Genomic DNA, 14,510 nt, shown 5'->3' with positions numbered 1-14,510 from the left:
ATCTGTCAGGGCCAGTGTTCTCCGGTGGAACACTGGCCCTGCCCAATTAATGCCAGATGATAAGACCAGCCTCATAGATCCCACCCCTCTTTCTACAAAGAAGTGGGCGGCCCGAGTGCTTTATGTCTTTAGTAATGGGGATACGGTCATTGGGTCTACAGCAAGTTGGTCGACAAGCGTTGGGTCGACACTGTTAGGTCGACATGGTTCTAGGTCGATATGGGTCAAGGTCAACATGGGTCTAGGTCGACATGGGTTTAGGTCGACAGGTTATTAGGTCGACACAAGCATTAGGTCGACAGGGTCTAGCTCGACAGTCAAAAGGTCAACTTGGGGTTTTTCACGTTTTTCTGAGCCGACATGTGCCGACAGGCGGTATTTCATGCCCTACCATTTACTAGGGTGTGGTGGGAGAATAAAATAGTGTGCCCGAAGCATAGCGGGGTGGATGCGGTGCACTGGAAACTGTGTCCATGTCAACTGTGACGACATTCGGGTAAAAAAAAACAGTGCAAAAACCCCATGTCGACCTTTTAACTGTCGACCTAGTCCCTGTCGACCTAGAACCATGTTGACCTAACGGTGTCGACCTAATGCTTGTAGACCCAACAATCCCAACCCTAGTAATGAACCACAGAGGATATAAAAGTGAGTATTTGACACCTATTTACAGTATTTGTGGTTATAATGGTTGAGCACTTACCTTCTGTATGTGAGTAGCCCTCAGCAGTGACTTTCCACTGGACAAGCACTCCCAGTAAGCTGAGTACCGGCCAGATCCCAAGGATTACCCAGCTGTACCAGCACATGTTCTGAGGAGGGTCCACCTTCATGCGTTGGTACACGTAGTGTACTAACAAAAAGAGCTCAATGAAGTAATCCACAGTCACCGTCATGATGGCACTGCCAAATACTGCTGTAGAAAGGGTAGTGAAGAAACGTTGCCACTGTAAAGTGAGTACTGCAAAGAGCATCCCGATCCCAAGAAGGAGAGCCACGGGGACCCAGACGGTGCGTGGGTGATAGAACTGTTCCATGACGATAAGTGAGGCTATGGCTAATAGAAGTCCAAGCAGCAAACCCACCATGAACAGTCCCACACTCCTCACCAGCATAGTTACCAGCCCACATAGAACCCCAATGCCAAGCCCAATTCCCACACTGGCTTCAACACTCAGCTGTGTGTCCAGGACCCGTTCCTTATAGCACAACATGAAGATGACCACTGATCCGAACATCAGACCCGTTAAGAACATGACAGCCTTGAAGCAGCGGTAACCTGAGGGAACAAATCACACAACAAGAGTTCAATGATTAATGGAACCTCTATGTCAACGGTAGGCAACTGGCGGACCGTGGTCCAACTCCGGACCGCGAAGTACAGGAAACCGGACCCTCTCTAGACTATAGATTAGTGCCGCAGTGCTACAGTAGCATAGCAGTTGTGCTGTAATGATGCAGAGAGGCCACAGCATCCATCTTCCTTCCCCCACCATGGTGCCAATATTATAGCGATTGGTTGCATTAGTCACGTGAGCAGGCTGACACGGCGTCCCAGGAAGTGACTGGTGTGGAGGCTGAGGCTGAGTGCATCCCAGTCCTCCGTGCACTGCAATGTGGAGGAGCCCCAAGGACTCCGCAAACAAAAATAAAAGGCACAGATATTTCAGCACCAAAATAAAAACTTGTTATTAATTACATTATAGATATTTGATTTTGTGGACCTCGATCAAAATAATTTGAGATATCCGGACTCCATTAAAAATTACTTGCTTACCCCTGCTCTATGTCTTAAATTACTTATTCAGACAACCAGAGAATCATCAGGCAGAATGATAAGCAGAAGAGATATAAACTTCCTACCAATCAGCTCTTTGCTACCATGTTACAGGCTGTGTTTGCAAAATAATCTCTCTTCACTTTGGGCATACCTCCCAACTTTTGATCTGATGGAGGCGGGACGGGGCGTGGCCTAATTCCGGGGCGTGGCCTATACTTAGCAGCCGACAGGGGGGACTCCCAACAGCCCCCCCTCACTGCGGGACACTGCCAGCCGCGGGAGGGACAGCGGGACAGGCCCTGATAATCGGGACTGTCCCGCTGAAATCGGGACTGTTGGGAGGTATACTTTGGGCCTTATTCTAGTTTGCTCTTAGAGGCAAATTCCTTCTCAGATGGACAAAACCATGTGCACTGCTGGTGGGGCAGATGTAACATGTGCAGATAGAATTATATTTGGGTGTAATTTTGTTTCTGTGCAGGTTAAATACTGACTGCTTTTTTTTTTACACTGCAATATAGATCTCACTTTGATGGAAAACCCCACCCAAATCTAATTCTCTCTGCACAAGTTACATCTGCCCCACCTGCAGTCAGGGGAGCCGAGAGAGGGGGGGAGAGGGTACTACCCGGGCCCACACATGCTGAAGGGGCCCTGCAGGGGCCCTGGTCTGACCCCTCCCTTCCCCCTCCATCCCTCCCGGGTAGCAACAGTAGCACACACTTCTACAGCATGTGCTGTGCTGACAGCAGGCTCAGCATGAGTGTCTCACTGACAGCGTGAGAGGTCATGCTGAGCCTGCAGTCAGCACAGCACATGCTGTAGGTGTGTGCTGCTTCTGAGATTACAGTTTTTAGAGTTTTCTTTCACCCGCCTCTAAACATTTTGGGGCGTGGCTTAAGTGTGGGAGGTTCCCACAACACACACTTAGGCCACACCCCCAAAATGTTACCGGGGCCCGGCATTCCTCACGGCTGCCCTGCCTGCAGTGTGCATGGTTTTGTCCATTTGAGAAGGAATTTGCCTCTTAGAGTGAACTAGAATAAGGTCCTTTATTACTATCCAAAGATAAGTACATCTGCCCCTATATACTTAAACGTTTCCTTCATGTCTGTTTCTCTTGTGAAAGGTATATATATATTAAGCTCTTTAAGGGCCAGATGCACCAAGCTTCAAAAAGTGATAAAATGGAGAGTGATAAACAGCCAGCCAATCAGCTCCTCACTGACATGTTATAGGCTGGGTTTGAAAAATGACAGGTAGGAGCTGATTGGCTGGTTGTTTATCAGTCTCCACTTTATCACTTTTTGAAGATTGATACATCTGGCCCTAAATCTTTCCTAGATACATTTGCTATACACCTTCTTAGCACCACTTATTACACAAATGTGATAAGTAGCGATGGTAGCCGTTTTGGTACTTAGAAGTGTGTTGTTTTCACAATGATTTTTCCTGGAGAAGAAACCCTGTGATGCAAATTTCTGGGATATCCTATGTGAATTTGATTGTGTGGGTTTATTAATTTACTAGTTAACAGTCCTTTAAAATGGCAGCTTCTGCAATTACAAATTCTAATTAAATAATGATCAGAATCGGCAAGGGGGGGATTTTAACGGCTGTAGTTTGCTAATTCTCTAAAAATTTATGATTATCGGATTGGCACATGGGAATCAAGGATTTGCACATTAGGATAGAATTTCTCCCATGACAACTATGATACTGTAATATCCAAAACCCAAGTGAGACAGAGCAGCATCTATAGATCTGTCACTTACCAAAGAAACAGTAAATGATTCCAAAAAGGCAGCACATAGCGCAGACCACTGAAGGAACAACCTGGTACCTCCTCTCTATCTCCTGCTCACAGGGTGGGGGCCAGTCCTGCCCCAAATCTGGGGAAAACTGCTTGAACTGAAGAGCTTGCATAGTGGCGGTCATATCTTCAGTAGGAGAACCTGGATCCTGCGTCCAACTCAGATTGTTCTCTGCATTATGGAGATACTTTAGGCATCAGACCTAGACGGGATAACAGATGCAGGAAGGTTTCATTTAATATATCATAAAAGGACAGTATGCAATGGTGCAAGTGGCAAACAAGTTACGTAACAGATTATTTCCAGGAACAGAATAAAAAAACAACAGATTAATGGATAGTAAAGGGTCACAATATCTCCAGTGCCAAGGTTATCCCATAAGAAGATACATAACAAAGGGATATTCAGAACCAAGCAATATGCTACAGAACTGTGAAACAAAAATAGACTGCAGCGTTTACAGAGAATATTTGAACATTCACAGTCTCTGCCCCAGTGGAGCTTACAATCTACATTGCCTACCACGTTTACACGCACACACAGACATTCTAGGGTTCATTTATGGGGGGAGTCAATTAACCTACCAGTATATTTTTGTATTGTGGCAAGAAACCGGAGTACCCAGAGGAAACCCACTCAAGCACAGGGGGAATATACAAACTCTGTGACCTATGTGCCGTGAGACAGTGTTACACCTTCTGTGCTGCCCCCTACATCAGTAACCGATATCATCAGTGACGTCAATATTTTAGGAACAAAAATGAAAATGTTATTCTAAGGTGTTGAGTGACACATTGAGTGAGGAAGATCATGTCATTAAATAAATGGTTGAGAATGGTTTGGCTGCGGGCGTATGGTTGGAGTTGCGAATGAATTCAACCACAGAAGATGTCCGCACACACAGTGCTTGACCTTGCAAACTTGGCAATGTGCTTGTGAGCACACAAGTGTGAGTGTAGTTTGTGGGCACTCCCATTTGAATAGCGTTACGAACACTCACATTCGCATGTGTTACTCACAAGCTGTGTGCTTACGATTGCCGTTTGCACGGGTGCGTGCAAAAGTGCGTGCGAACTAATCAATCAGAATAAGGCCACATGCCTATCTCCTCCCACAAAATGGCTACCTACATTACATGGAGCAGATGAATGCTATTTACGTTGTATATCATTTGAACATTTCCTCACAATTAAAATGGCCCATCTGTATTGCCTCCCCTATATATTCTTCATTATTGCTGTATATACCCCCAGACTATCTACAGTATGTGCCTCTCCTACCCCCTCCTCTGTAAGGATTAATGGGTAAAGCTCTGTCTTATCTGGGGGCTGGAAAGCCTCTTGTGTACACTGCTGTGAGCTGTCCCTGTATGCCTGTCCTGTGTGTGTGATGTACAGTACATCCAGACAAGTATCCTTATATACAGTATACTACTGCAGGTAAACATATTCCTGTACTGCCTGCCTGTGACTGCTGGCCCATCCCATATTATATCACCCCAGGCTCATCTCCCACTGTGTGATTCCTTGCCGTCTGGTTACCCATTAGCAGTAATCTAATAAATAATATGTAACTCTTAATAAACTCATATTCCAAAATATACAGCCCGTCATCTGTTTCACCATGATCATACCAGACACCCACCAGTCCTTCCTTGAACCCTTCCAAAACTCAATCTAAACCTATATAGTGCATATATACGTCATATGTACACATCATATTACAGCTTATTACCCCACTGCCCATTATGTACACATCATATTACAGCTTATTACCCCACTGCCCATTATGTACACATCATATTACAGCTTATTACCATCAAACACATTATATGTACACATCATATTACAGCTTAGTACCACACTGCCCATTATATACATCATGATATTACAGCTTATTACCCCACTGCCCATTATGTACACATCATATTAAAGCTTATTACCCCACTGCCCATTATGTACACATATTACAGCTTATTACCCCACTGCCCATTATGTACACATATTACAGCTTATTACCCCACTGCCCATTATAAGCACATCATATTACAGCTTATTATCACCAAACACATTATATGTACACATCAAATTACAGCTTATTACCCTACTGCCCATTATGTAAACATCATATTACAGTTTATTATCACACTGCCCATTATGTACACATATTACAGTTTATTACCCCACTGCCCATTATGTACACATCATATTACAGCTTATTACCACACTGCCCATTATGTACACATATTACAGATTATTACCACCAAACACATTATATGTACACATCATATTACAGCTTATTACCACACTGCACATTATGTACACATATTACAGCTTATTACCACACTGCCCATTATGTACACATCATATTACATCTTATTACAAATCAAATCTCATGAATACAGTACTGTATGCCCAAGTGATCTGTTCATAGCATATTGCATGTAAACACATGTGTTGTATGTGTGACCTACATACAGATTGAGTTTCCCTTATCCAGATATCCGTTATCCAATTTTTTTCAAAAACCATACATTCCAGAATGTCCTACCAGGGACATCTGCAGCTGGCACTACTGGGGACATGATATGTAACTGGCACTACTGGGGACATGATATGTAACTGCCACTACTGGGGACATGATATGTAACTGGCACTACTGGGGACATGATATGTAACTGGCACTACTGGGGACATGATATGTAACTGGCACTACTGGGGATATGATATGTAACTGGCACTACTGGGGACATGATATGTAACTGGCACTACTGGGTACTTTCTCTCGCTCTCTCTCTCTGTGTGTCTGTCTCTCTTTTTCTCTGGGCATGATGTACTAAAGAAAAAAATGGGCTTTTACATCATTTTCAAATGTACCAAAGCCAGCGGGCCTTTCGCTGTGGAGGGTTAAGTTAGCTCTAGCTGGCATAACCCCATAGAATCCTATGTGCTCCTTTCCGCAACACTGCTGTATGAGGGAGCCGACATGGATCGCTCCCAGCATTCCCCGTGGCCACCAGCATCTCTGCGCATGCGCGGAGGGACTTCCAGGTAAGAAACCCAGAAGTACTGGCACCGGAGGGGATCACAAAGGGAAGTTTTTATCGCAGGAGCTGCCCTTTGTGTTACTTATGGCATATATCAGTACATATACGATGAGCATCGGTGGGATGTACAGTCAGTGGTTGGTACATCCCGCCCTCCCTCTATCTCTCTCTCTCTCTCTATATATATATATATATACACTTCCTATGCACACATTACAATATACAGTATATAACCATCCAGGGCACATAGTAGACTGTATGGACATATCATAAGTTTGCAGTGTACAGGATACTGTTATATATCACTGTGAATTATAAAACTATACTACTTTAAATGTATATACATATATATACCATGCTGTATATATTTACATCCAACAATATATAACCACACTCTATGTACAATACATCCTTCAAATAATTATGTATCCTATGTATGTATCCTATCCACAACCATAATATAAACATCATGTTATCATCATACTATCATATACTACAGCCAATGTTATCATTACATATACTGTATTGACATATTATATGTACGTATCCTATGCAGGCGGCGTACTGTATATATAAATATGATGTTATTATTATACTCCTATATACTATGTATGCATCCTAACACACACCTTACTATTGGTCTGATTATGTTATTATACTATTGCATACTATATATAATGAACGCACCTTACTATGGTACTTATTCTGATTGAGTTGGACGACTGCGTGTGTTTGCGCATGTGCAGAGGCGTTTCTGCGCATGTGCGAACGCCTCGCACTTCCGAACACGGTGTGAATTCCGTGAAGAAAACGATGGGTCGGAGCATCCAAACAGGGGGTGGAGAGGGGCGTGAAGGGCTGTTTGGGCTCATTACCATATGCGTACGCCCCACGTTTCATGGATGTTCCCATGAAAATGCTGGACGTACGTATAGTAATCCAGCCATGACACACGTGTGGGGGGCGGCCAGCTGACATAGCCGGTTGTCAGCTGGCCGCCCAGATCCCTGCTTTCACACTGAGAAATGTCCGAGTGGTCTGGAGCACTCGGGGCTGTGTGACCACTCGGTTCATCTTTCAATGGTCGGCGACAGTGGCATAACTAGATATCTGTGGGCCCCATAGCAAAAGTTTGTAGGGGCCCCTATTTATCACCTAATGCTGAAAAATGTATACAGCATATGATACTTTGACAGGCAAAGTGGGCCCCTCTCAGCTCTGGGCCCCATAGCAGCTGCACCCCCTGCACCTATGGTAGTTACGCCCTTGGTCGGCGACCATCGGATAATGGGGGAGGTTCCCACAGATGGGGGAGGTGTTCACATGAAACATCCATTTGCAGTCCGTTCGCTTGGCATCTTACCGCATTCGGACGGCGTGAGCGATCCATACAATAAGCGGGGCTAAGAACACTCGGTGCCTGTCCCAAATACACATCCATCCAATTCAACCAGAATAAGTCCCTATATGTATTCATCTGGTGTTATTATACTACCATATACTATGTACTACATCCGTTGTTATCATTACATATCCATGTGCTAGGTAAGTATCCCATGTACAAACCTTACTGTATGCATGCAGATGATGTTCTCATTATACTATCATATACTAAATATATATACTGCATCCAATGTTCTCATTATACCACCATATACTATGTATGTATACTACATTCAATGTTCTCATTATACCACCATATACTATGTATGTATACTGCATCCAGTGTTCTCATTATACCACCATATACTATGTATGTATACTGCATCCAGTGTTCTCATTATACCACCATATACTATGTATGTATACTGCATTCAGTGTTCTTATTATACCACCATATACTATGTATGTATACTACATCCCGTGTTTTCATTATACCACCTTATAATATGTATGTATACTACATCCAGTGTTCTCATTATACCACCATATACTATGTATGTATACTGCATCCAGTGTTCTCATTATACCACCATATACTATGTATGTATACTACATTCAATGTTCTCATTATACCACCATATACTATGTATGTATACTGCATCCAGTGTTCTCATTATACCACCATATACTATGTATGTATACTACATTCAATGTTCTCATTATACCACCATATACTATGTATGTATACTGCATCCAGTGTTCTCATTATACCACCATATACTATGTATGTATACTGCATCCAGTGTTCTCATTATACCACCATATACTATGTATGTATACTGCATTCAGTGTTCTTATTATACCACCATATACTATGTATGTATGCTACATCCCGTGTTCTCATTATACCACCATATACTATGTATGTATGCTACATCCCGTGTTCTCATTATACCACCATATACTATGTATGTATACTACATCCCGTGTTCTCATTATACCACCATATACTATGTATGTATACTACATCCCGTGTTCTCATTATACCACCATATACTATGTATGTACACTACATTCAATGTTCTCATTATACCACCATATACTATGTATGCATACTACATCCACTGTTCTCATTATACCACCATATACTATGTATGTATACTACATCCAATGTTCTTATTATACCACCATATACTATTTTGCATGCAATGCACACACCATACTATATGTTTAAATCTGAAGTTTTAATTATACTACATACACACCATACTGTATGTATACATACTAAAATTACATTACACAGGTCTGCTACATATATGTATCCAATGCATGTACATACATGTATACTATGTGTAAACATCCTATGGTATCCTTATACTACCATCTGTATGCACACACCATATTGTGTATGTTTTCTATATGACCACCACCATATACTGTATGTGTATATTATAAACATACCATTGTGTGAGTGTACATCCAATCACTGCATGTAACCTGGGCATACAGCGCTGAGCGTTCCCAGCACAGCCTGCCCCTCAGTAGATGTGCCCGCTGTATAGTGGGCATACATGAGAAGAGAACACAGGAGAGAGGGGGCACAGGCTGGAGACATCCCCTCCAATGGCTGAGGCCTGTCTCTGCAACAAGGATCTCATCTTCCCAGTCTCAGGACCAACACATACACACCAAGCACCAGTGGCAGCAGCGGCACATCAGATGCTCAGACCCCACCCTCTGCCTCCAGTGTTGTTATTTACCTCCAATAAAGAGACCCCGGCCATTGCTCCCAGCTCGGTCAGTGTGCAGCAACAGCAGCAGCAGGAGGAGGAGGAGAGGGGCTTTAACCCCTTGGCTCCCAGCTACAGCTGACAGATGCAGAGGAGCGGAAGGGGGGTAGGGGCAGCAAGGGGACGGGGATGGAAGAGATGATCTGGGTAACATGTGTGAGTCAGTAATGGCAGGAGGCAGGTGGGATGTGGGAACAATGGGGGGGGGGGGGGGTAATTAATGACAGTACCTGGGTGGGGTGAGTCACATCCGTGGGAGGTGTCCCGGGATCCTGGCCATGCCGAGGAGCTGTCACACTGTGATGGGAGGCTGCTGTCACTCTCCTGCTCCCTGTGTGTCACCGCTCTCTCTGTGATTTCTGGTGCTGAAGTCTCTCCCATCCATCTCCCCCCACACAGCCCCTGTGCTCCACTTACACTGTGCTCTCCCACCACTCTCTTCCTCTCTTTGTCCCCATCTCTTCTCTGCTCTGTCTCCTCTCTGTGCGGTTGGAGGGGCTTTGTGAATAAAGACCTCCTCCCTCCTCCCCTCCCTCACACTCACCCTTCCCTCCTTGTGTCTGCTGCCCCCTTACACCTCCTGTCTCCCCTTTTGCACTTTTCTTCAGTCTTAAAGGCAGCAGTAGCCCAAGGTCTCAGTTACCCCGGGGATGTTCCCCCTTCCTGGATACCTCCAGCCCTGCACCAGCTCTCCCCTCTCTTACCCCAGAGCTCCGTCTTCCCTGCTTTGCAGCGTCTCCTCTGCTTTCCCCCAGTATAAAACTCCTTATTACCCTTCTCCTGTGCTATCTCTAGCACCCGGCTCCCACCCACCTCCCCGTTCTCCTCCTGATGCTGCTGGACAGCTCCTAGACTAGAAGCAGCAGGCGGGATAAACCAACTGCTGACAGGAGGGGGTGAGGCATCGCTGGATGAAAACCCCGGCGGGTTGTACCATTTCCTGGCTCGGGGCAAGGCATAGCAGTTTGGCATGGCACCTTTATCATCTGCTCTTCATACATTGAGAAAGAATTTGCTGCCCTGAGGGGGACAGAGATCAGTGACAGCCTCTTGTCACATCCTTCTCAACGTGCAGCAGGCCTGCCTCATACAAAACACTGATTCACAGCAATTACAGCCCACCCACATAAGTGTATTTATAACATGGTGGGTGGGGGGGGGGGCAAGTGCTGTCTGCTAATAGGATAATTGCATCATATCTGTGTATTAATCAGAAAGTCATCTGCAAACTCATGTTCTGCACTCATTGTATACTTATAGGAGGCAAATTATTACCCATGCAAGTAAAGTGTATGCATAGTTCTTCCTGATGGACATGGGGGCCAAGTCTGGTTACCGACGAGGCCTTAGGCAGGGGAAGATTTAGACTGTTTTTTTAGGGAGGTCAATTTAATAATTAATTACGACTCCTTATCCTTATCCCTTTATTGGGTGGTCACATGGATTATTCAAATGTATATATACAGTATATGTATGTTTATGTGTTCCCACTCTGTACATATAGGGCCGGCTCTACCATTAAGCAGCTGTCTACGGCGCCAGGCTCTGGTATACTAAGTCCACACATCAAAAATTAAGGATGTCTATGAGTATCTTTGTTGTACTTAATGCCGGTGGCTGCTGCGAAACTTATAAAACCTCACTTTCCTTGAGGCATACTTCCCTACTTTGCTGCCCCCTCCTCCTTGTACTCTTTTGTGGGTGGCAAAGGGGGGCCTTCAGGGAAAGTAGGGGACTTACCCACCTTCCTGGGGTGGGGCTGGGAGGACCACCCAATTTTTTGGGAGCCTCCCTGTCATTCCAGACTGTTTGTCAAGTATACCTTAAGGGGTTGGAAAGTGGGTATTGGTGGTAGTATGGGGGAGAGGGGGTTGCAGTAAGTTGAAGTTTTGCCTAGGGTGCTGTGAAACCTTACACCGGCCCTGTGTACATACACATTATGCACAGCTGAACAGTCAGAATGGGTGTAAGGGAAAGAGGAGGAACAGACCTTAACCTCTTCAGTGTGCACTCCAGGACGCAGAGAGAATTAATGATGAGCTGTGTTGGGAGGGTGGGGGAAAATCGGCCATCCCTAGATCCGCCACTGGCCTTAGACCGCATTGTAGTTTGGGGCCCTTTCTTTCTTCTATTCTCTCCGAATAATCTTTATGATTAGGTTTAGAGACGACCATCGGTGTGGTGTTATCAATGGGTGCCATCAATGGCATACTAGGAAATGGATGACCATCGATGGTTTTGCCCATGTATAGGCATGTATTTCCTTTGACTAACTGGCCCAGGGGGCGATCAGATCCTGAAGGTGTGGCTTCATGGGTATCAGGGCATGGATTATGTACCTTAAGGAAAAAATTTTTTTTCCTGTGCCATCGATGTAGAGAAACCATCTGGTTCTCCCTCCTCAACCATCAATTAATATGAAGTATCGATGGACGATGGGTACTTAAGTGGCACCAGGCATGAACCTAGGTCGGATAATGGAATACCTGCTATTATATATCATATGTAGATATTCTCCTTAGGCGCTAAGCTCAATATTTCTGATACTTCATTTTATATATTATCATTTACTTAACCCTTTGAGTGCCAACATCTCTGTGAGAGATGTTCAAAATATCTGGTAAAAAAATGCCAGCGGCGCTCACATATATTAAATAAATTCCTATAAAATATGTTGTGTATATAAAGAGGTACTTGTGTAGTTTCACGGCGCCAGCTACTTCCGGGTTCTATGCTCGACACAAACTATCTAAAATAAAGTAACTTAACTCCATGCCAACATGGATAGTTCATACCCCCACTATCCATGTTGGCACGGAGTTGATTTTAGATAGCGTGGCGAGCGTAGCGAGCCACCGAGCCCGCAGCGTGGGCGAGCGAAGCGAGCGCCGCAAGGGGACTCGCTTCGCTTCCGTGAAACTACACAAGTACCAATAAAGATTATAATATTTCCTATATAAGGTAACATTACAGGTCATTATGATGAATAAAAAGGGTTTGCTTGGCAATTTTCACACCTATTTTGACAAATTCACTTGGCATTCAAAGGGTTAAGCAGAGATGCGTAATTCTAATTATGGTCCATATTTGGTTCATGCATACTGTGACACTGGAAGAGACAAGTTGCACAACAGAGTCACAGGTTGCTTTGCTGTGGTCTATAAATACATTTAATGAGATGGGAGATAACACTTATCGCTACTAGGGTATATGACAGTGGAAAAGTTCAGCAATATTCCTCATGGTTACGGAGTGTATTGCAAGCGATATGGAGGGGGCTCCACAATGGGCTGCTATTACAAATTACTGGGGGGTAGTAACTCCCTCAGTCAAAAGCATAGAAAAACAGGGTGGTAACAGCGCTAGACACCGGTAATAAATTATTAACATATTTAATGAATGATTAATATAATGAAAAACAATAAAAAAATATATATTTTAAATTGAAATGTGGACTGATACTTTGACAAATATCACGTATTTTACATATATTATATTCAGGCACTGGTTCCACATTAAATGCTGTGAATGGAGTTCATGTGCAGGAGTCCATTCCTATAATGCCCAATCGATGTCACGGATTGCTATTTGTAAGTATCCAGGTACCTCAAAACCTTTTTAGCGCAGGGGTATGGCACACCCCAATCCACCGGAGATGATCACAGAGAGGAATGCTGGTCAGGTCCTCACACTTGATGGAATGCAGGGCTGGTTCGGCTCCTGATGGTCGCGATGCTATTGCAGCATATGTGGGTCCACAGCAGAGGCGTAACTACTTTTTTTGCGCCCCCCCGCCGGACATTTCGGGCGCCCCCCCCCCCGAAATATTAACCCCCTCCTTACCCGTCCCCATTGCCGCTGGCGCTTCTGCCTCTAACCCGACACGCAGATCTGTGTCGGGTGACGGGCGGTCCCCGGCTCCGGCTGCAGTGCTAATATAATAACAGACACTCGGAAAATGGCTGCCCCCATACAGCATTATGGGGGCAGCCATTTTCCGAGTGTCTCTTATTATATTAGCACTGCAGCCGGAGCCGGGGACCGCCCGTCACCCGACACAGATCTGCGTGTCGGGTTAGAGGCAGCGGCGCCGGCGGCAATGGGGTAAGGAGGGGGAGGGCAGGAGTCGGGAGCCGGGACCAGGTGGTAACTATAGTCCCGCAGACCCCCCAGGCGCCCACACCTGCCTAGCGCCTCCCCGCCACCGCGGGGGCTGCGGGACTATGGTTACGCCACTGGTCCACAGGGGTGTAATCCTAATGCGTTTTGCTGCTTAACTGCATCTTTTTTAAAAGTTGTTTAAAATCAGACTTAAAGTGCGTACACTAGGATAGATTTGGCAAAAGATTTGGGCGTTCCCGACCTTTTGAAACAACCAATTGCTCAAATTGTTCTGTGTGTATAAACGATATGGATGCCGATGCGCTTACCCACCGGTCGTTGCTAGCGGTCTATGGTCTTTCCTGCAAGCAGAAAGATCATAAACACATCTTTAGGGATGTGTACCAATCGTTTCATGTGTATGCACGATGAACGATTTGGTAAATCTGATTTACTCCCCTCCACCATCGTTAAAGATCAGTCGTTCATGTGTAATCGTTTGTACAACCGTTTACTATTTGACACCAAATCGCTTGTCCAGGAGTTCTGAGGAAATCGTTCATGAGATTGGATCATTTGCTAAATCTTTCACCTTT

General features: G+C 44.8%; 1 protein-coding gene across 3 annotated transcripts in view; it reads right to left on the bottom strand.

Moving 5' to 3' along the window:
- Positions 1–10,726, bottom strand: part of TMEM198 (transmembrane protein 198) — a 48,226-nt gene extending 37,500 nt beyond the window's left edge. The window contains exons 1-3 of one of the 3 annotated variants that reach the window (XM_083153799.1): positions 10,044–10,726; positions 3,556–3,796; positions 704–1,279 (exon numbers count right to left, since the gene is read on the bottom strand). In XM_083153799.1, coding sequence (XP_083009925.1) covers positions 704–1,279; positions 3,556–3,718 — 739 coding nt within the window. In that variant the 5' untranslated portion in view covers positions 3,719–3,796; positions 10,044–10,726. Of the gene's footprint in view, positions 1–703; positions 1,280–3,555; positions 3,797–9,484; positions 9,639–9,783; positions 9,982–10,043 lie in introns of those variants that run through there. The other 2 variants (XM_083153800.1, XM_083153801.1) reach the window with 2 other exon arrangements.
- Between the last annotated feature and the right edge of the window lie 3,784 nt (positions 10,727–14,510).

This window comes from Crinia signifera, chromosome 7 (genome assembly GCF_055691185.1).
Source record: "Crinia signifera chromosome 7, ASM5569118v1, whole genome shotgun sequence".
In the NCBI taxonomy this organism is placed as follows: Eukaryota; Metazoa; Chordata; class Amphibia; order Anura; family Myobatrachidae; genus Crinia; species Crinia signifera.
Note: the sequence above shows the minus strand (reverse complement) of the source record. Positions and strands in the feature narration are given on the sequence as shown.